Source organism: Talpa europaea, assembly GCF_964194135.1.
Source record: "Talpa europaea genome assembly, chromosome: 11".
Taxonomy (NCBI): domain Eukaryota; kingdom Metazoa; phylum Chordata; class Mammalia; order Eulipotyphla; family Talpidae; genus Talpa; species Talpa europaea.
Window position 1 is genome coordinate 67801887 of NC_140078.1, and position 22925 is coordinate 67824811.

At 49.5% G+C, this 22925-nt stretch overlaps 1 protein-coding gene and 1 pseudogene across 6 annotated transcripts in view; both read right to left on the minus strand.

Annotated features, from left to right (window-relative positions):
• The window catches only part of CACNA1D (calcium voltage-gated channel subunit alpha1 D), a gene marked incomplete at both ends in the record, with an annotated part of 357356 nt that overhangs the window by 21524 nt on the left and 312907 nt on the right, over positions 1-22925 (minus strand). For 3 of the 5 annotated variants that reach the window (XM_084248163.1, XM_084248166.1, XM_084248167.1), the window contains 10 exons: positions 576-706; positions 5647-5748; positions 6554-6656; positions 8910-9006; positions 9139-9266; positions 9799-9958; positions 10823-10914; positions 12456-12521; positions 15120-15248; positions 22277-22360. In XM_084248163.1, coding sequence (XP_084104289.1) covers positions 576-706; positions 5647-5748; positions 6554-6656; positions 8910-9006; positions 9139-9266; positions 9799-9958; positions 10823-10914; positions 12456-12521; positions 15120-15248; positions 22277-22360 — 1092 coding nt within the window. Of the gene's footprint in view, positions 1-575; positions 707-5646; positions 5749-6553; positions 6657-8909; positions 9007-9138; positions 9267-9798; positions 9959-10822; positions 10915-12455; positions 12522-15119; positions 15249-15658; positions 15704-22276; positions 22361-22925 lie in introns of all 5 variants that reach the window. The other 2 variants (XM_084248164.1, XM_084248165.1) reach the window with 1 other exon arrangement.
• Positions 13649-13897, minus strand: LOC311180342 (cytochrome c oxidase subunit NDUFA4-like; annotated as a pseudogene). Its single transcript has one exon. The product of its transcript is annotated as a cytochrome c oxidase subunit NDUFA4-like (transcript).

Below are 22925 nucleotides of genomic sequence, written 5' to 3' on the forward strand. Positions count from 1 at the left end.
CGCACACACACACGAGCACACACATGCACACACACACACACACAGCCACCAGGAGAAATGCACAGACACACACACACACACAGAGCACACACGAGGAGGTGATGGATGTTACTGAAATGGACCGAAAACCAACAAGCAGTGGGGTAAGAAACAAACAGAAACAAAACAAAGCACTTGCGTTCAGATGGAAAGCTGTTTAGTGGGAGGCTGGGGGCCAGGGCCCGGGGCTGGGGGACCTGTTGGGGGAGGGGCACTGCCTTTGGAGGAATCAGGAGGAAATAGGGTGCAAAGGCAGGGCTGGCTCTGCTCCCCTCCCTGCAGGGAGGTGCCTTGGCCGCTGTCCTGGGGCCCTGCCAAGTGGACTGCAGCAGAGGCGGCACAACAGAAAAAGGAAAGAGGGAGGCACTTACCTCGTGGCCCAGAAATGGCTAGTCCACATTTGGGGGACTGTGCAATAGCTCAGTTTAAACAAAATCCTTGTGGTACTGCTCAGCCATGAGTAGTCAGCTCTCTAGTATTTCAAATAAGCTGGTAACATCATTAGTGAAAAGAGAAAAACCAAAACAACAATTCACCTGGAGAGCGATCGTGGTGTTCTTCGTAGGGTGCTTTCCCACCAGTCCTTGTTCTTTTCGTTTCTTGAATTTCCTAAAGTAGTCCTGTATCAGGAAAGTGGCATAGAACTTCCCCACGGTTACCTCATCATCTAAACGGAGAGACCAGACAGAGCTCTCCCGAATCAGCACATTTGGACCAAGAGCCTCAACACTCACTTCTGGCTGGGGACAGGGCTGGGGGGCGACAGCGCAGAAGGCACCGAGCTCTCAGCTGACACCACGGGGGACTAAATCTAGCAAAAAGCAAGGTTTTGCAAAGCAGTCAAGGCTCAAAATTAGAGTCAGTTAAATGAACTGATACTCAAAATTGCAAAAACAAAAACAAAAAAAACCACCATAGGATTATTTGTCATGAGTTTAATAGAGCAGCATATTAGTAACACTATGAAGTGCTGTCTTGGTTATTTACTTAAAATCAAAATTATAAAAAATTATAAAACAAATAGAAAGGCTTCATGGGTCGTATTTTCACCCCTGCACATAGGGATTTGCGTGGGTAATCACCATGAACGCCCAGGGCAATTAACCATCCAAATCCAGATGCCTCGAGATAAAGATAGAGACCTCAGGAAGGTGACACACAAGCTCAGGAGAGGACGGTTCAGAAAAGTGGCTGCAAATCCAGCTTCTCGTGCCCCCTTTGTTCGCTACTAATAGCCTCCAGAAACCATTTCCTGGCGTGTAATTCAGAGCTGCTTGTTTTCTGCGCTGCAAGTGGCAGCTCCACCTAACTTCAAGGTTGAGCTGCCATTTCTGATTTTTAGAAACAAGCCCAACACGTATCATTGGGGAACTGGAACTCTGCTGAGCATTTTAAAGGAGATGCATGAGGCAGAATAGAGGCTCTGGCTGTCTCATGGTAAACCACCTTAGCAGTGTGGGGATGCCCCGGGGGTCTCCACCAGCCCTGCTCTCCAAGAGCGCTGGCCACCAGATTTGCAGTGTGATAATGGTTCCTGGGTAGACAGCACAAGACCGACTTAGTGCCGGGCCACACCAAGGTCTGCTCAACATGACTTGCAGAGGCTGGGAGAAAGAATGGCTGCTGGTCTCTAAACTTGGAGCCCAGCCACTCTTCTAACAGTTACAGGTGATCTGGGGCAAAGGGTTCAAGTCCTCAGGGCTAGTGCTCTCATTTGTAAACAGAAGCTGTGGGGATCATATGAGATGAGGCACTAATGTCCCCAGCCCCCTCCCTCGGTGGTCCCAAGTGCCAGAGACTGGGTGACTGTGAGGCCTGAATGTTACCGCTTCACCATCCACTGACAGTGCATCCACTGAAAAGGACGGCAGAGCCTGACAGGATGGGGGACAGCAGGGCCCACATACTCACTGATGCACCCTGGGTGGGGTACTCTTAGTGGCCCTGTGGGAAGTGTCCCCACTAGTACACTGTTGGGCACCCTGGGCTGCCGCCCCACCTTCCTTGTCCGAAGCTACTCAGTGCTATGGTGAGACGGTGCCCTGTATGTCCGGCTTCAAGGACTGTGCCGCATTCCTTTTAAACGTGAGCTTGGCAAGTCCTGGAGTAGAGGGGGGAGGGGCACCAATGTGAACTAAGGCTCTGCGCAGCATGTGACTCCATGGCTCTCCTGAGTCTCGGGCTCGTCGAGACAGTCTATCGTACACCTTCTGTGGGCAAGGAAGTGTGAGGGGAACAGAGCCCACTCAGCTCTTGGCATTTCATTACCTGCCATGCTTTTGAGCTGCTCCCCATTTTGCCTTGAACATATGTGGAAAACCAATTCTAGCTCCCCCACTACCAGATGCCTGCAGTTGCTAGGCCTGTTCCAGAGGAATTCCACATGGGTCTCAGGGCCTCCTCACAACAATTCAGAAGGTAGAACTGCTCATGCCCCTTGACAGGTGGAGAGAGGTTAGATGACTCGCCAAGGTCATCCTGTTGGCGTGTGAACAGGGGGTGAGCATCTCCCGAGTCTGGGCTCTCCTCCTCTGCACCCCTCCCCTAGACACATGGGCCAGCTGCTTTGGTGGGGCGGCCTCTCTGAGTACAAGTCTATCCCTCTCTTGGCTGCATGCAGAAGGTAGACCAACTGCTGATGGAGCAGGGAGTCCTGTGGACCCACTGATTCTCTGCCTGCAGTGGCACAGACACCCTCTGCAGTCTGGGGCTCTAAGTCTTCTCTGTGGGTACCCAGAAGACAACAGTGGCTCTGTGTACAGAAGGCCCACCTCATTACACTATGAGCTGCTTCCAGTCAACTCAGGCCTGACCCATCTCCCTTCAGCCTGGATGGTGCTGCCCAGGGCCTGGGGGCTCCTGCAAGAGGCTCCTGGCTTTCTCTGGTCCAGGACCTGGGGCAGCAGCCTACTCAGAGCACAAGTTTCTGCCTAAGGGCAACTCCAGAGCAGAGGGAGGCCCATCCAGGGCTCTGCAGGGCAGGAATCAAGGACCACTTGGTCTTCCCTGAAACACTGAGCTAACCGAGACTGGGCCAGGAAGAATTCCTAAGGACAGAAAAAACCAGAGCTACCTCAGGATGGAGAAGACAGGAGAATAAAGACATCTGGGCACCTGGGCTGAGGGAGAGAAGGGGTCAGCACTGTGCTCTTTGGGGCAAAGGAGCCAAAGATCCCAGTCAAGGAGCAATGGTCAAAAGGTGAAGAGAGCCTCTGAAAGAAGATGGGGCTTCTAAAGGATCCATGGAATGTCAGAAGACTGAGGATGGAGGTGAGAACATGAGTGAAACTCAGAGACGGGAAAGGAGATAGCCAGCACTGAGACGGAACAGACGCACTGTCCCCATGGGCACCTGCACCCCTGGGAGAGAGCAGCAAAGGAAAGTTCTAATATTCCATGGCTTGCTCCTGATTATCAAGTTCATGACAACTGGGGGCGGGGTGAGGGGTTACATCATATCACCCTAGGTTACTGAAGTCTCTTAAGACAGCACCTGCTCTGCTCTGTTGTCAGGGATGTCAGGGGCTCCCTCAGCACCCTACATGGTCAGTCCCAGGTGCCAGGCAGGGGCAGCAGGGTCTCCGAGCAGGTTACAGCATGCAGAACACTGAGCCCCTCAGCCTCGGGGAGCTACTGATCTACTGGCTCTGGGATCTGTATAAATATTCTCATTTCTGAACTACCAAGATGTGGGAAAGGCTGGCAATCAACTGGCTACTGGGAGAGAAAAGAGGAAAAACAAGAGACAAGTGGCAGGTGTAGTGACAAAAACCCTGCCCAGAAACTCATTCAGTCTGTTCCTGGAAGCCTTCTAGGAAGGTCGCTTTCCTTCTTGGTGCGTCTTCCTACCATTTTGGACTATGTTAGCACTTGTCATCCTGGAGGAAAAGCCACATTCACTTATTGAACCGAGAAGGTGGACGGGGATAGCCTATATTAAAAGTCTAGTAGAGCTAAAGTTGATCGGTTTTTCCTAGAAGAGGGCTTAGATGGTGGCCAAATTCTGGACTTTTCCCCCCCAGTAAAGGGAAAATAAATGGACTTTCACAGTAATGCCAAGGATGCTCTCCAAGTGAGTGTCCAGGGGCGGATGTGTGAGTGAGGCCTCAGGGAGGTGGCCTTGGGCGCAGCTGGGTGGGGCGGGGCCCCAGACCTGGGCAGGTTTACTAGACAGACACAGCCGCTATTCTAAAGCATGCATTTGTGTTTTGAGCAACATTGTAGGGGAATACAATTGGCAAGAGATAACTCTGATTCCATGCCACCACCCTAAAACAGAATTGCTTCAGAATATTCTGAAAGACTGAGAGTTGAAAGGAATGGAGGCTGCAGAAAAAGCTCAAGCACATTATTACCACACTTTAAAAAGCAATTTATCTAAGCCATGCGAGCACTTGGGAGTACATAAAAGAATGGAAACCAAAGAGTTGTTTTAAATGTGCAGGCTCCGTTCTCCAGTGGGTTCTCAGGGCAGGAGTTGTGGCTTTTTGTTCTTTGGGATTTTTTTGGTTCGTTTGGCTTTTTGTTCTTTTGTTCCCTTTCTCATTTTTTTATGGACCATCTTCCCCTGCTCTCAGCTGGTGGCCGTGCCAGCTGTGGGTGTCTCCCTCCAGCTGCAAAAGCACATTCTGCTTCTCACTTCAAGCTGATCAGCAGAGCTGGCCAGCATGCTCCTCGCTCTGCCCCCCATGAGCCAGAGGCTGTCACAGTCTCAGAGGGAGAGGCCTCGGTCACCACGCTGGCCCAGGGTTCGGAGGGTCAGCCTCCAGACCTGAGTCAAACCGATGTGGGAAGCTGCAGGGGAGGCGACACTATACAAGTGCAGTTGGTCACAAAGACACCAAAGACACCAAATGTTTCTAAGTACGGTGCCCTGGACTCGGGATGGTGAGAAAGCTGGCGTGGTAGCACCGAGTAAGTGGATCCTGCACCTTTAAAACTTGAAAATAAAAGGCAAAACAACCACCTCAGCTTAAGTCTACATGTATTTAAACAAAAATGGAAAAACAGTATATATATAATATATATATGTTTCATATATATATATATAAATCTGAATAAAGTTTAGTCAGTTATTTTACGATTAAATAACAAAAGGAAAGAGGCATGCCTGTTAGTTCTCTCTATCCTAAACTCTAAATTCAAGGGACATTTTTGGTAATTCTGGTGGTAAATCCAATCTTGGTAAGAACATTATAAAAATGCCATTTTCTGAAAGTTGGCTTTCTTTTTGGTGAACAGTTTTCAATGGTAGATTGAAGGATAAATGGAAATTCCTTTTAAGTATTTCACTTTGGAGGGAAAAATACAGGTTTTTTGTTTCGAGACCATAAGCTTGTTTCCCAGCATTGACTATTCATTCCCCCCTGACCAGCAACCCCCTGCTCCAGCCATCTGGGCCTTGGTTTCCTTCCTCCTAAAGCCTCTCCTTTGTCTGGAATGGTCTCGCATTACCACAAATGATTACACCTACACCGAATGGCTGAAGGGCCTTTGTTAGCTGTGGCCTTACTGCTCTAGCCGATACAGAAAGCACCCTGCAAACTCTGGGCTGGCTGCAACATTCTCTTTCATTCAAGAACTGCTTAAGAAAGAGAGTACACTGACCACCAGCTGGAGGGACAACTTGGTCAAGCAGTTTCATGCTGGTTTTCTTCCAGATTTTCTTTATCACAGCTCGGAGTTCTTCATTAGCTTGTTCCAGGTTTCCTGAATTCAAAAAGCAATAGGGGTAACCAAGCCTTGCTGCTGCTTTTTTTTTTCCCCCCAAAATGCTCAATTTATTTTATTTTCTTTTTAAAAAGATTTATTTATTTATACAAGAACTGGGGTGCAGGCCAGAGGTGTGGGAGGGTGAGAGGATTCACCAGAGACAGAGCGGGGAACAGAACAGGCAGACGGACCAAAGACACTGCTGAGGGGAGCAGCGGGCGAGGCAGGAGAGGTCTGCGCGCCATGTGGGTTTCTCCCTGGCCAGCTGGGAATCAAACCCGCACTGCAGAGGCTGCAGACAGCTTCACAGCACAGTGCTCAACCCACTGCGCCACCGGGGAGGCCCCAAGCCTTGCTTCTTTTACCCAGCAGTCCCCCTCTTCTCACTCCAGCTGCTTCCATCCCACCCTAACTTAGATTGGTGTTTGGTCTTTGGATGGGATGTCCATCCCATCAGGCCCTCCCCAGTCAGGGCCATACACACATCCTATGTTCAGCAAATACCTATCAAGCCCTCCCAATCAGCAGTCCATCTCTGCCCTGGCCTCCCACTCATTTCTCCTGCTCTGGAACAAGCAGGGGCATGAGTCATCTCAAAATTTTCCAGGAGAAAGTGAAGTATATGGCAAGGCAGAAAAGGAGATTGAGGGGGACAGGAACAGCCAGCTGGACCAGCGCAGACCCACTCATTTCCCTCACTCCCTTCCCCAGGGCCTCCCCCTGACAAAGACAGGCCCAGAAGGGGAAGGCCAGTGGCAGCACCCCTCTCTTCTACTCCTCGTCCTGCTTCAGGAACGCTTACCTTCGGTCTTGATTTTGAGAGCCGTTCGAACCAAAGCAAAGAGGGTTGCATTAAACATGACTGTCCCGTCACTGTTGAGAGGCATGTTCATGGCCACTAGTCTCTGCAAGCACAAAGGAAAGCTCCCTGATTGAACGTGATGGATGACAGCCTCATCCCTTTATGAGGCTTATTCTCTGCTTAGCCCTCATCTCTGTTCTAGTCACCCCTTGATTCAACAGCCATTTGGGGAGCACCCACCATCCTGGGGGCCCTGAGATGACAATCACCAAAGCTTTAGTCATGAAAGGCATATGCTGACACGTGGTGTGTTTTGTTTGTTCGTTCTTAACCATCACTGTTTAGTCACTTCACTGTCCAAGCCTTCCTCTCCATTCTCATTACCAGCTCTGCCAGTGTCTGGGGTCAGGATATTCTGGGCATGTCCTGAGGGCTGCTGTCAGGGCTGAACGGTAGAACAGAAACGAGCCAGCACAGGGCCCAGGCTGTCCCCCAGCGTGGTCCACTCCCACTGCTGACACAGCCAGTGTCCTTCAGGGGCCCTGAGGAGACTTTTGCAGTGTTTCGTACGAGTTGATGCTGCTTCTTTGAAGGGTGGTCTTTCAGAGTGGATCCCTGCTTCCTTCCTCTCTGAGAGCTGGAGAGCAGGTGAGTGACACCTACTTTGGGTCCCAGTCACCTCATCTATAAATGTAGGGGACACACCCATACCAAAGGGGTCACACAAGGATTATGGACACAGTGATTTCAGCCTGGTGCCTGGCTCCTGGTAAGTACTAGGTGACAGATAACTCTAATTGCTAATCATCTCACGTTCCTTATTTTTAGCTGATATGGTGTCCCAAGATTGAAAAAAATTCTTTTTTACCTCCCCGTTAATGAACACATAATTCCTAGGCCTGTTACTGACCATCCGTGTCTCCAAAACCAGTCCAGGCAGCCAGGACAGATATTTATTCACTTTTCTGTCCAGTTCCTAAATCAGCAAAACAGATCACAGTGGGCCTCAAGGACACTTAGGTCCTTTACCTAAAAGCTGGAACCCCTCTCGTTCCTGGAAAGCAGAACAGAGGCTGGTCCTGGGAATTTACAAAAAAAAAAACAAAAAAAAAAACAAAAAAAAAAACATGGTATCTATAAAATTTGGGTGACTCATGCTTTGTGCCTACAGCTAGAGTCCAGCCTGAGGAGAAGCAAAGACACCACGAGGACCCCGGAGACTTGACGGGGCAGTGGGGGGTGGGTGGTTTCTAGACTTTATGGGCAGGGAATAAAGAATTTCGCTCAGAACATTTCTTTAAAGGCCCAAGATAATGTTGGACTCTATTACCCTGGGTTCTGTTAGAACTGGCCCAGCAACCCTGGAGTGCTCAAACCCCAGACCTTTGGATCCCCAGGGTTCTATGCAAGGTGGGGGCCAGCTGTTATATGAACTGGCTGGGTTTCTCTAAGGTAGGGTTTCCAAAGGCAAATCCTGTCTTTCTTTTTTTAAAAAGGAGAGTCCTTTCCCGTGACTATAGCCAACCCGAAGTGTTTTGTGCTGGGCTCCATAGAAGGGACAATATCTCAGCTACAGTCCGAGAGTCTGGTGTAAAGACTCAGGAACAGGGCGAATGGGAGACCTGGATCCACCCCTCAGATGCCTTCTCTCCCAATGGCTCACTAAGAAGGAAGGCTGCCCCAAGGCATGGGCAGTGGCGGGGCATGTGAAGTACCGTGCCACTCTGAGAAGTGCCCAGCTCACAAGGCATCTCCATTCTACTTCCTGAGCAGGTCCTCAGGCCACCCCGCCCCTCGAGCCCCACTTCCACTGCCCTGACACTGTCTCTTAATACTTCACACTTAGGGGACCTCAACAGTTCTCCTGCCTCCAGTTTATTTCTCCAGGGCCAAGACTCCACCCTCTGCTCATGTGCCTGCCCCAGGGCTCCTCCATTCTCCAGGGGACTCAGCATGGCACAGGAGGCTGCATGCCACTCTGCTCAGCTTGTGCCACTTTCTCACATTTTATCCACACCTGACTGACCAGTATGACTTCCATTCTCCTGCCTCTGAGTTTGTGCTTCCACTTCCTCCCTACTATGCCCTCCCTACTCCGGCAAACTCCGACTGTTCTCCTTCTGGATGGATGCAAGCGGCACCAGCCCCTCCATCCACCAATGACAGCTCACGCAATCCCCTTCCTGTCCTTACAGTGGCAGACAGGTTGTACTAGCGGAGACACACCTGCCAGCTCCTCCAGGCCAGCAGTCCCCTGGCCCCTGACAGCACCCTTGGCAGAGTGCCCCTTGGTGTTTGCTGAAGAAAGCAGGGGCCCCTGCAGAAAGGCTGTCAGACAAGCCAACAAGATGCTTACCTTGCAGGCAACCCTGTGCGGGCATAATTTCCCAAACCCCAGGGGAGGCTGAATACGGCGGAGCAGAGTGACCACATCGAGGTGTTTGATCCTTCCCCTGGAGACAAAGTGCACATGAGGTCCAGGGCACCACTGCCTGAGCTTTCAGTTCACCCCACCTTCTGCAAGCATCACAGCCAACATTCTAGAAACAGCCCCCACAAGCCAGTTGGAATCCTTTTCAACCTACTTTGCTTCGGGGTCATATTCAGACCAGATTCTTTTGAATTCATCTAAATGATGAGGCCCCAGAATAGACCAGTCCCGAGTCAAATAATCAAAATTGTCCATGATGACAGCCACAAACAGGTTGATGATCTGAAAAAGCAAATTAGAAGGAGGGAGCTTCTGCTGTATGGTTAGACTTGAGTATGTGCATGAGGTTAGACTTGAGTGTGTGCTTCCCAAATGTGAGTGTCATGAGACATTTGAATACATTTCTCCAAGAGAGCTTGTGTAAACATTTCTTCCAGAGAACGCTTAAGGAAAAAGGCAGGTTTCTCACTACCCAAAGGGCCTTTGGTACAGTCCCGGGGAGGCAGGGGGTGTGTGTGTTATCTGGTCTTTCGAAGCACCATTGAGGTTTTATAGTTTCACTGCCACCAAATAACTCTCAGGTCACTGCTATTTGCAGTGGTCGTGAACTTTCTCTAAAGGAACTAGCAGCCTACAGAACTAGGGTGGGGATTACCCCAAGCCCTTTGGTAAGCATCAAACCCATGCTTACAAGAGAGGGGCCGGTGGCACCCTGCTCCCACTGCAGCGGCCTGACACAGAATGTCACAGGTGTGAACCCCAAAGGCTATACAGACATCTGTCAATGACAGGAGGGGCGGCTCTGATCACTTACCAGAAACGCACAGAGCATGTAAAAACTGATGAAGTAGACAATGGCGAAGTTGCTCCCACATGTGTACTCCTCCCCAGGGCTGTAATCTGACTCGGGATCACACAGTTTCCCAGGGAGGCAGGCTAGCATGATCTCCTGCCAGGCCTCACCGGTTGCACACCTTTTTTAATCAAGCAAAGAAAGGGCTTTATTTAGTAGGGGAGGAAGAGATTGAGGGTTATGCCATTAACTTTAAAAAAAAAATTGTTTAATTTGAGCGAGACCTAAGTCATTCAGAGAAAAGCCCATTTGAAACTCTGAGCTTCCTACTTATTCTCAAATGCAACTTAGCCCAGTAAATGGAGATCCTGCTGTAACTCCCTTACTGGGTAATGATCATTTGATACAAGCACATTAATTCTTTTTGTATAAGCATGTGCTTGTTTTTGTTTCTGTTCTACTTTAAATACTTCTATCACAATATTTTAATGATTATCAATTATTTTTTTTAATGACCTAACATCTGACAGCTTGATTAGACCCCTTGACTTTGTTGGAAGCAAAAACCTGGAAACTACCTAACTTGAAAATGACTTCCTATCTATAGTTAACAGTCATTAGAAGTTGGTATAGCTTCTAGAAAGTTCTCTTACTTTGAGGCACCTGTTTACAAGGTTAATTAACCAGGGTTAAAAACAATGCATAGAATTGAAATTACACATTTTAGGATGTTCCCCACTGGCTGTGCAGGAGGTCTCCAGGCTGCTGTTCTGATTGTGTCTAAGCACAAAGCCCACGATTTTCCTGGTGGCCTTAGTAGACCTACTAACTCCCAAGTGGAAAACCTCACCAGCCACAATGTGAACCACAGCCATTTCAACAGTCCAACAAAAATCCAGTATGACTGAAATGCTAGAGTCTCTTGTTTAAGACCACAAGACAGATGGACAAAGCTACTGCAGCTGACAGGGAAGGTCACACTGCTTAGTAACAAGTGTCCTCTGTCACTCTGGAGGAGAGCCAGGCCTATGTGGGACGCAGTCACCTGAAGAGCAGCAGCACCGCCTGGGGAAATGTCTGGAAATTGTTGTTTCTGTTGATCTGGTTGTTATCTCTCATGGCAACTTTTCCAAACATCTAAGTAGAGAGTTATCAGGGGGAAAAAAAAGATAGATTTTGTCATATAAAAACAAAAACGAAAAAACCCGCAAACTGCATAAACAGTATCAGTTTGGCAACCACCCAATGGGGCGTGCTCACGGTGCTTGGCACAGTGTTCATTCAACAGAGATGTGCTGGGCACTTTGCTGACCCCTGGGAACTTGGTGCTAAAGAGGCACATTCTCACTCATGGCACCCCTGCCCTGGAGGAGAGGTACAGGCAGAAGCAGACAGCGCCCTTCCTGCTGACCGCTGGATGGATGGCCCACCCAACACAGGCACGTAACAAGCTCACAGCCTGCACTGGGGCTAGAGCTAGAAAGGCTTCGGGGAGTGACATTCAGACCCAAACCCATCAGGTGACATGGAGAATGGAGAGTGTATTAGGCTAGGCAGAGGCTGTCCCACTTGCAAAGGAGCAGAGACAAACCCACCCTGGTGCGCCAGGAAATGGAGAATGTGCACACTCGGACAAAAGTGGGGGCCACAGAAAGGGAAGGGCCCTGAGGGGCCAGGGAAGTTTGTAAAGACTGTTCGAGGGGCTAAGAGAGGCAGAGTCCGATGCCTGGCAGAGGCTCTTGAGTGATTGTGGTGGTGTGGGCAATGCAGCCACAGGTCTCAGGACCGCGCGTGTCTTGTACACGCACACAAGGTCGTCAACGACACTTCAGGGCACACAGCACCACATGCTGCTGTGTGACAGAGCTCGGGTAGGTGAACTCTGGGTCCACCTCTCCCAGTAAAATTCCTGAAGACTTGCAAATGTTTCATGCCTTCCAAATTAAATATATATTATATATATGCATAACTATTCCTCTGTCTCAGGAATCCTCCACATCTTTCCCACTTAACCCTGAAAGATAGCAATGAAAGTGGCAGAGAGACCACCCAAGGAGGGCCGGTGCCAAGTGTTACCTCTACCTTGTTCTCCGCCTGAAGGCTCTGCCTCCACACCCCACACTCTCAGCTATTAACAACCCATCAATCCCTCTCCCCACACAAGGAGCTGCAGTTATCCAGAGGCCAAGGCCAGAGGGCCTGGTTCCATGTTTCCTTGCTACTGAGCAAGATGATCTCTCCAGTTCAGTTACAGTCATGCCTGGAAGAGTTGCTTCAAGTGAGACTCTCACTTGGTAATGATAAGCACGATTTTTCAAAACAAATAGACGTTATATGACTAAATATCTTTTTGGTAACTTCAGTGAAGAAAGGAAGACAAGCACAGCCTTTCTGCTGCTAAAATCAACTATGGGCCTCCTGAATCAGTTGACTCTTCTAAGACTCAGATCAGGTGTGGGCAGTGCCCCTAAATCCAGATTCCAACCTCTCCTTGATCTTCCCAGCCTGACTCTTCCAGGCACAGTCTCTCTCCTGGGGAGCCACCGCTTTCCCTTCTCCATCTTTTTGCTTGGATTGCCTGATCTTGTCTTTCCCTTTCACCTGGCCAAGGTGTACTACACCACAGTTTTGGGGCTGACCAGCAAACGGGTCCCGAGGGAAAGGTGGTTGACGCTTACCTGCATGCCAATGACCGCGTAGATGAAGAACAGCATGGCTATGAGAAGGGCGACGTATGGGAGCGCCTGCAAGAGAGGAAGCATCATCTCGGCACTGGCCTCTGCCCCAAGACTGCTGGGGCGCAGCTGGGCCACAGCCTTCTGTTTTCCATGGGTTGTTGAAAGGACATCACTTGTGAGGAAGGGCTTCTTAAACCCTGGCCCAGAACAACCACCTTCACCCCTAAGGACACCAACCACAGGCACACCTCGTGTTCCCAAGCTGCAACCACAGTCACTGCCACTTCTGTGTCCTACCCCTGACTCAGTCAATGCAGACACATCACTCTCATAATAACGCTTTACTCCTCATTGGATTCATTGAGAAATCATTGTAAGTGATGAAACCTTTCTAAAACACTGAATATTTAGATTGCTGCCATTTTTCTTCAGGAGGCATATTTAGGAAGGGGGAACATATTTAGGAAGTATTTCCTTAGAGCAAAGCCTGAGGAATGGGATTACTGGTCAGAAAGGAAGAGCCACTTTCTGGCTGGTGCTGTACAAAGCAAGTTACCCAAAAGAACCACAGAGCTGAGGGCTGTTATGGGAAGAAAAGGAGCTAGCTGGGTGGTCACTGAGGCTGAGTTCCCCCTTAAAAACATCAAATACAAGTATGTGTGTCTGGGCAGACCCCTTGTCCTTTAATGCAATGCTCTGCAACTGCTCTTGTACCTAATGACAAGTGACACAAGGTGTTCCTGTGCAAGACGCACCTCCAGGGAGTGTTTTGAGTGCAAACTTAATGCAAGCACGCACGCTTAAAGCAGCCTATCTAAGAAAGAGTGTCAGGAAGCCAGTGGTTGAAACACTTTCCAACTTGCGCCACCTCTGGATATGTGACTGCAAACTAGCCAGGCCCTGGGCAGCAGCTCCTTCCCGACAGCAGGACTGCCGAGTCCTCAGGATTAGTCATGCCTAGATGCATCTTCTCCCTACATTACTCAGTGTTTAAGATTTTTTTTCCCCACCCCCAGCTGGTTTTAGGATTTTGTTGGCACACTCTTAGTATTAAGGACCACTACACTCTGAAATGAATTTCCTTCTCTCCCCTGGTTCAGATGAGGGAAAATATTTCCTGGTTAAGAGGAAAACTGTGCGTATGGCTTCTAGAAGATTTTCATTTTAAGCAGCTTTAGAGTGAAATATCTCATCTAGAAGCCTGGACCTTCTTTCTTCAGTCTGCTGTCATCTACATTCACCGAGCAGAACTTGTATTGATCATCGGGACCCCATCTGTTCCAGGGCTCAGGGTTATTTTTTCTGTCCCTACTGACATCTGGATTGAACAAAGCCAGATGCATAACACACAGCACTGCCCCAGCCCCTCAGGCGCCAATACACACACACAGGGGGATCAAGCTGGGGTGCTGCGTGGCCTGGCTGAGGATCTGGTGGAGCATGCTTGCAGGAGAGGCCTCGGGGCAAGAAGGAGAGGAGAACAATTCTTAAATTCCCAGGACTAAATCTTTCCACCAGAGCTGCATGGACATCCCTGACATGAATTTCTTATCTACGGTGACCAAATCTTAAAAAAATATTTTTCTTTAGAAGTGAAGAAGAATAACATTATTGAATAAACACATTCTATTTCTATAGCAGTTCATTCACATATTTTGGTCATTCACATTAACAACTCTCTAAGGTTTCACTCCTGACCAAGGGCAGTCTCAGCTTCCAAGGTCCCGCTCTGCCCCGCCTCTCTCCTGGCTGCACCCTCTTCCTCCTCCAGCCTCATTTTCCTCAGCGGGAGTGTGATTTCCCTTCTCTGAGTTTTCGTACTCTCTCCTGCCCCCAAGTGCCGTCCGTCTAGTCTTCTCTTTACCTGTCAGCATCTTACCCACTGCAGAAAAATACTTCCTGACTATGAACACCAGCCAACCCTTGGAGGTGGGAGGGGCCAATTTGAGCTTTTTCATATATAGCTTCATTAGTTTACGGGTACATTTATTACTTTTGAATTTAATCAGATAATAAAGAAACAAAGATTAACTTTCTAATATCTATATCTCTAAATTCCCTATCTGTAGCCCCCCTCCCCAGTGGATTCAGTCCAGAAGACTAGAATACCTCATGTGGGACACTGGGAGGAGAAGCTGGCTTTTGTTCAGGAATAGACTAGAACCAGCCTGCACCATGCTAGAGAATCATAGATGACAAGCAAGACCTGGCTTATGCCTAAGCATCCTGAGCTCCGCAACCCCTCCAGGTACTGGACAACCCAGAGACAGGGGCTGGTATGCTGGCCCGGGTATAGGGTTCTCACTTATTTTTAGGTTAGTGACAGGACTGTCACAGCCTTGGAGAAGCCATCTCGCTCCCAGGGCATCTGTAGAACCCTGACTCTCTCAGACATCTACCTTCACCCCTGGGCATCCTGGGGAGACCCCACGTCACTATCAGTCTGGAAATGCATCTCTCCCCACGCCAGGTCCTTATTGCTTTGTTTCCTTTAAACAAGTAACCCTATTTGATTTGCTGAGTTGAGGCTTTCCATACTTTCTATGCCCCTAGGAGGACACAGGGGTGATGCAGAAGGGACTCTGGATCCTCCACTACAGGGAGCAGTCACTGAGTTACATGTTATCTTAAAAGATAAACAGAAGTCACTGACATGGCTCTTACCTGGAAGGACTTAATGAAAGTCCACAACAGTGTCCGGATGCCTTCCCCCCTGCTGAGAAGCTTCACCAATCGCATCACTCGGAAAAGACGGAAAAAGGTGATGGAGATTCTATTGCTTTCTTCAGAGTTCTGAAGGGTTATCATGGAGAGGTCAAACCCAATGGAAAGTAGAACATGCAATACTTTCAGAAAAAACAGCAACAGATGCAAACAAGGGTGACAGAGGTAAGAACCAAAGATGTGTTTCTAGGGCCTTTTCACCTTAAAAAGCATGATATGAAAGGAAAAGTTACATGCTAACAACACAGGACTTGGAAAACTGGGTCCACACAGCACATGCATGTCCACATGGTCTAGTGTGTTAAAAGGAGAACATTGGGCTGGTCAAGAGTACTGGACACTGATGATGAATGCAAACCACTGCAGACACTTCTGGAAGGACAATCATGGAGAATACAGAAAAACTAGCGGAAGATTTGACATGGTCAAATAAACTCAAGGAAAAGGCCCAGCCCCTGGGGACTAGTCACTGATCTTACCCCAGGTGTAGCAGTTGGGACAGGGACATTCTCACTTTCAGTTGGCTTTAAGAAATCAAAGATGGAAAATGCATTAATCAACTGGGAAGGAAGAAGCGGATTCTAGAGGACATCTCCCCCTTCTGACAAATCCCTGGTTAATTTGTTTTAGGATAACACATCTGCTCCCTCCCTGAAAATGTGCCAGGGACACTGTCAGAACTGGACTTGAGGGCAAGCAGCCCTCACACAGGCTCAGACACTACTTTCTAATTCATATTGCAGGATATGTCGTTGCAAGTCCAACACGCATCCAGCAAGAGATAATGCTGCAAGGCCTCAGCTGTCCCTAGAGACAGAAATGCAGAGTGGGGCCCTGCTTCTCATGGGGAGATTGGTTCTCTTTGCTGAGTCACATTGGAGATGTGGGGAGTCCTGGGAGTCTCAGGAACTAACTGCTCTGTAGCGGGCTACTCTTGTTCCCAAGGAACAGAATGACTAATAAGTGGAGCTAACAGACCTGGGCCGTACCCCCAGGCAGCATGTGTCTGATGATGCCCCCTCTGGAGAGCCTGCCAGCAGCTAGACAGACCAAGCCAGTGTGAGTGGAGACAGGCTGGTTTCCTTACAGAAGCCTGCTCTGCCCAACCTATGGCTCAGACTGTTTTCAGGGAAGGGAAAACTCAGCTGTGTGTGACTCCTGAGTCCCTGAGCCCCTGCTGGGCACAAAATCACAGGCCTTGAGGCCCTGTGCATGCCTGCCTCTCCCCTCAGGCTTTGAGTCCCCAGTCCCCAGCGTGGATTCTGGCTCTTAGATATTCAGTAAGTGTTTACAAGAATGCAAAGAGGTTATAGGCAAACTCTAGCAATATCAGCAGGCTGAACAGCAGTGGGGAAATGACAGCTTCTCTCTGTCCTTGAGTAATGTCACCTCCACTGAAGCAGCTGATCTACCTGGTATCTGACAAAGAAACGCGGATCATCTGGAGAGACCCAGAGTTGCTGAGTGCACCTGAGGCTTTCAGGGAGGCTTTCTGCATGGTGTCTGTACAGCTGTGGGGCAGGTACGCACCCTCATCTGAGGGCTCACTCTCAATGGCTGCCTCCTGAGAGCGAACATGAAATTCATAGACATCGAGAGTCTGGCATATTATATCACAATGAATTTCAGCAAAGTGACCAGGAACTTAGGAACTTAGACTAACAGCTTCTGACAGGGTTTTAAAGGGGCCCCTGGTTCATGCAGGATGCTCAGAACAGAAACATGGTAATGTATCTGTCAAAACCCCAAGTCATTATTTTTATTTTTCTCTTCTATTAGCTCACTTCAAAATGATTAACATCTCCTTAAAGAAGCAGGTGATTTTTTTTTTTTTTAACTCAAAGCTTTAACAAATGAAGGAATTGGTTTCCCAAAGTTCTCACTGTCTCACATATCATCTCCCTGAGGCTGTGTGGAGGGCAGAGGTGGCTGGGGCGGGGAGGGTGCGTGTGCCTCTGCTTGTCTGTGCTCAAGGGAACCAGGCCATGCAGAAGACAGAGCAGAGCACTCTATGATCACACATTTGAAATTTCCATACCCTGCGTGTGGAATCTGCAAGAGAACAAGGAGGCCTGCGGTTGGGGAAGACACTCTTCCTGGCCAGTGTGGCCCTACTTCAGGCCTCTGCTCCCTACCTTGGGGCCTGTCTGACAGATCCTCCACCATCCACTCCCTTATGAGGTGGGGGCATTAGCAGACAAACTGACTTTTGAAATACACATCTTTTTCAACTGATAACTTTGAAGTATGGCAAGTGTTGGACTAGGGACTTGAAACCATGGATATTCTTTTGTCTAAATAAACAAAGAGGAGGAGGAAGAGACAGCATTTGTGGAGGGGGAGGCAGCACAACATGCAGGAAAGGGAAGAACAAACAGCACACCGAGGGGCATGCGGCCCAGGGCAGCCTGCAACACCTTCCCCTTCCCGCAGACGCCTCCCTGGGCAGGGGGTCAGTTGTAGGGGAGGGTGCTGCTGGTAGTGTTGGGGGACAGAGCAAGTTGCCAAAATATTTTCCAAATTGGAAGAACCCTGAGGATGGCTGTGTCCAAACTACAACTGGCATCTTGATGAAAAGGGTGGGCTCACCCTTACCCGAGGCTGCAAGTTAGAACTGCCAGGGATCTCTAACAAATGGATGAGTTGTATATAATTGATTTGGGGTGTGCTTGAGTTTTGGGAGCAATCCTAAACCAGGTGAAGCTGGGTCGAGTCTTCATCTGATCACCCACACCAACTAACTCCCTCTGGGTCTGGACTGCCACACAGAGTGGGACTACTGGAAAAGCCCACTCAGGCTGCTAGACCTGAGCAGGGGGTTCTTGTGGAGTAATGAGGGTTCAGTGCCCACGAGATCAGGTGCCATCCCCATCTTCCTTACGAGGGATGGAGGAAGCATGGAAATAGAGCGAGCTGGCAGGGGGTGGAAATGGGCCAATGTGGACATGAGACTGGGGAGACTCACTCCCCAGGTAGCTATCCAAAGACAGCCTCCAGGGCTACATGATGAGTTTTTAAGACAGGAGGTTCCAGAGTCAGCCAGCTCATGGCTGGGACTTGCTGACCCCAGCAACTCCTTCCAACCCTAAGAAACCATGTTTTTTAGCTGAGAACCCTTTGGGGGTTTCAGCAGGCCAAATTGTACGTCAGGGTTTGGAAATCTCCTCAGATCCCCCGGGCTCTCCTGTTATTCTCTCCAGCCCCTTCCCACAGGCTCTCAGCAGGCTCTTGAGACAGAGGCTTTGGGCCCCCCGAAACCACAGGAGCCACACCAGCGTTGCGTTTCCCAAGTACAACCCAAGGGGTCAGCCCACAGCTTCTGCATAAATTCCTTTCTTTTCAATAATAACGGGAAAGACTAAATGTCAGGAACAGCCATTCCCTGGGTTAGGGGAATGATGCTGGGTCATTTCACCATTCAAGGAATAAGCAGGCATCAAAGAGGGAGCAAAAGTGAGCCTGCCAGTCATTACCTGACATTTCAGCAGCCTGGTGATGTTATGACCAAATGCAATAAGGACAAATGCATGAGAGGTATCGAGCCATAGCCAGAAGAGGGAGTGGGGTGGGGGTCGGGAAGGGGCCGCTGGAGGAGGGGCTGGGTGAGCATGCAAGCAGGACGATGGAAAGGGCCATCCAAAATGTTTTCACAAAGAATACAAATGCAAGCTCCATTTCTCATTTTCAGGCCAGATGATTCATTCTTGAAGATTATGTTGGCAAGTCACAGAGCCAAGCGTAACGGACCCAGACAGGCCCAGCTCAGGCCCCAGGCTGCAGATAATGAAGCATGGGACAGGAAACAATTTAGATGACCATAACCAATGGCACATCCTGTGAAACTCAGTGAAAACCAAAGGTGGGGAAGCCAAAAACAGTAAGTCTTTAAAGTGCTTTTGCTTTAACAACGACTTCACCGTATATATGTTTATATATACTTGCCGCTACAATTTTCTAAAAATAAAACCAACATGAAAATCAATTAGGTAACAGAAAAGAAAGAGCAACAGAGGTTGGGGGGAGAGAGCACAGCAAGTTGCAAAAAGGATGACATGGCAGCAAAAAACAGGCAACAACAGACCAAGAGTGTTCATGCTCAGCTGACCCGGGAGCTTAGGGACAAGACACCAGGGACAGGACAGACACTGCTTCCCCAGGAGCCAGGAGTGTGGGGGAGAGGAGTGTGGGAACAGCTCCACGCAGGTAGTTTTACCATTCGACAATAAAGACACCCAGCCTCTCTGCCCCCCAGAGCCCAGCCCCCAGCCTGTGAATTGTAAATGCCCGATAAATTTGGGGAGAAGGATTCAGTGAACGAGAAGGTGGCTTTGAGCATTCTCTCTGCAAGGGGCCCAGCAGAGATACTGAGCTCTCCCAGGTGGCAGGTGTCCCGCTGGTCCTGGACAGGGAACTGGCACTGCCATCCACTGAGCGACTCTGGTCTCAGGCTACATTTGACCAAGGGAAGGGACGGGAATGTCTGTCAGTATGATTTGGAGTCGAAGCACCAAGTGTCAACCCGGTGAAAACTGGTTTTGTACAGACACCCAATGTCAAATGCTAACAAGAAATTTAGAGTGGGCGTGGCAGCCCTGTAGACTTCCTCACTAAAGGAAGGTCAAGAAGGACAAGACTGGGGAGCAAGGGGCAGGCCCAGTGGGCCTCTGCTCCCAGCACACAGTGAGGAAGTCAGGGTGTGCTGTTGCCGTGGGCACTGGAGCCATGAGCCGCCAGCCAGCAGGTGGTCAGGCATTTAGAGAGCTAGATGTTCATTTGGTGATAAACCTTGTCACATCCTGGTACCCAGAAAACCGCACACCCCACCTGCTCCCTGCACAAGACCTAAGCCCCAGAGCTCCAGGGAGTGCTGCTGAAGTTGAAGCATACTTTATTTTCATGTCCACTCTCATGGACATCCCAAGATGACCCTAATGTCACACCCACCTTGGACACCCATGAGGCTCCGTTACAGAATCTTTACACATCAGTTTACTTTGATGTTGGCTGCAGCTGCTTTGCATTGTGAGATTATTAAGCAGGCAGATGCCTGGTCATGAACTCAAGAGAGCCCCTGGCAGCTCAGGTGGGGTCCTGCTCTTCTCCCATTAGCATCAGATCATTTTATAAGCATGACTTACACATTATGAATGGAAATTTTATAGCTGACTTATGGAGAGGCTGGGGGAAGTATGTCCCCCAAGTCTAGTAATAATACCATTTAAATACCTTGTCATGGCATGGATTTGGGTGTTATGAGGCTTAAATCACATTTTCATGGACATTGTAACATATTATGAGACCTTCTCACTTATTATTATGTGGAAAACTGACATAATAATGTCCTTATATCTTGTGAATAACTTGGGCATTTTAGCAAAAATTTCCCAAAAAGCAGGGTAAATTTTTATCCATGAGAGTACTGAGGCCTGGGCCCAAGTTCCTTCTGAACTACAACTAGAACTGGTAAGTGTGGGCTTGTGAGGCTGGTGGCTGGCTCACCATTTTGCACTTCAGAATTAACCCAGCCCCCGAACTGTGGCATAGAGGGTTTTCACTGTCCTTATCTGACACAGGCTGTCCAGACACCAGGATGGACCATACAATCCCACAGGTGTCAGCCAGGCAGAGCGCAGTGGCCCCTTCCCCACCGGCCTTGGGGAGGGCGGCTCACTGGCAATGTGGAGCAGAAAGCCAGCCCTGCACAACAGTGCCCCCCGACCCTGCACTTCACTAGCCCCCATGAAGGCTCCACACAGCCCAAGTGCATACCAGATACCCTCTTAGACTCGCTGATGAACTAGAGACAGACCAGTGGGCAGGGCTACTTCTGCCTGCCTCAGACCCCTCCAGCATAGGCAAGGGTCAGGTCCATGAGCAGTCAACGAGAGAGGGTGCTCCCCCTTCTCAAGCCTCTTCATTTTAAAGAAAGGGTCTCAGGAGGTTTCCTGGAGGGGGGAGTTGTTCACCTATTACGCTGCTACTGAACTTGGTCCCCCATCAAATGATTCAACTGAGTACAACCCTGGACACTGACACGCCCCTCCTGATACACAGTAGGTCCTCCTTCCCCAGGCCCAGGGCAGCCATCAGTCTGATTCGCCATCTGGGGAATGTCACCAGTTGGATTCAGCAGATACCAGAAGCTGTGGCCACATGCTCCAGGTATGGCTGAGGGGTTTCCCTCCCGCGCCTTCATAGAACCACGGTGGGTACACCAAGACACACTTAATGAACTACAGCTGACATTGGAGAAACTGAGGCACACAGCTGGCAGGTGACCAGCTGAGGTCAGCAATTAACTCCTCACCCTTAACTCCTTTCACAGGACCTTCTTTTAAAATAATGTTTTACATCCCGAATGGCAATTCTCCATCTACTTCCCCATTCTCTTTCAGGGGGTGGTGGTGAGGTGAGGGAGGGGATGCCACAAAATGTTTTCAGTCGTTCAAAAGCAAAGTGTAAAGTGCAGAGAGACCCGTGAGGAGGCCCTCTCACCTCCTCTATGCTAAACTTAAAAAACAATCACGTCATAGGACACGAAGTTTGCTACTTACATTCACTTCAGTTATAGCAATATCAACGACGCTACCAACAACAATTAAGGCATCAAAAGTGTTCCATGCATCAGTGAAATAGTGCTGTTAGGGCAAGCATTCAGAAGCCACAGAGGAGAGGAGGCACAACAGGAAAAAAGAAGAAAAGGACAGTATTATAAAAAGGGAACATTCTGGCACAATGCCACCTGGCTACTTGAAAAATTTCCCTAAAACATGTTATAAATACGTCACTTTGGGTATCACTTCTGACACAGCCAAATAAAAACAATTAGCGACATCTACCTTCCCTGACTACTGGAGACCTGGGCGGTGCTGCAAAATCGTCCTCCCAGAGGCGACCTGTGTCTCAAAAAGGCCTGGGATAGGCTCGCCCCTAAAAGGTCTTTTTCCCCACAGCTCTCGCTAGGAAATTCCTGGTTTTAAATTATGTGAAATTGGGATCTGTGACTTGTCCAGATGATGCCAGCGTGGGGCAGGGAGTGGAACGTGCACAGACAGAGCGAGGACAAGAGGCAGCGGCCACACCGGGCACATACTCACGTCTGCTTCGCTGAGAGCCACGTCTATAATGCTGCCGATTACGATGAGGGAGTCAAATGTGTTCCAGGCGTCGCTAAAATACCCCTGGACAGAGCAGGCAGGGGGGCAGATGTTTACGAGCAGGTAGGAATGCGATGCCACGCGGACCACAGGGGCACACGTCTGAGGCCCTGCAGCCCCCATGGCGACCAGACGGGATGGGAAGCCCACAGGGAGGCAAATACTGTCCACTGGTGGAAAGGGACACAGAGGGGGAGTGTGCACCTGCATGTGAGAGAACACGGGCGCACACGTGGGCAGACACATGCACGCACGCGCGCACACAGACACGCACACACGCGCGCACGCACGCACGCGCACACACACACACACACACATGCACACACACAAAGCTGACCAGGGGCCTTGAGCAGCACTGAGCCAAGCAGTAGATCTGCAGGACAGAGAGAGGCATGTAGCAACCCTGCCCTGGCACTTGGGGTGAGAACCCCAAACCCCACTGAAAGGATCTGTTACCCTCACATGGAAGAGTAAGGCTCTCCCACTCCTTTCATGTTAAGGATACTGAGGGGTCCCAATTACCCCACTTCCTTTTCTTCTCCCACTGAAAAGAGCACTGTGACCAGGTGTTTTAACATTCTTGTTCTTG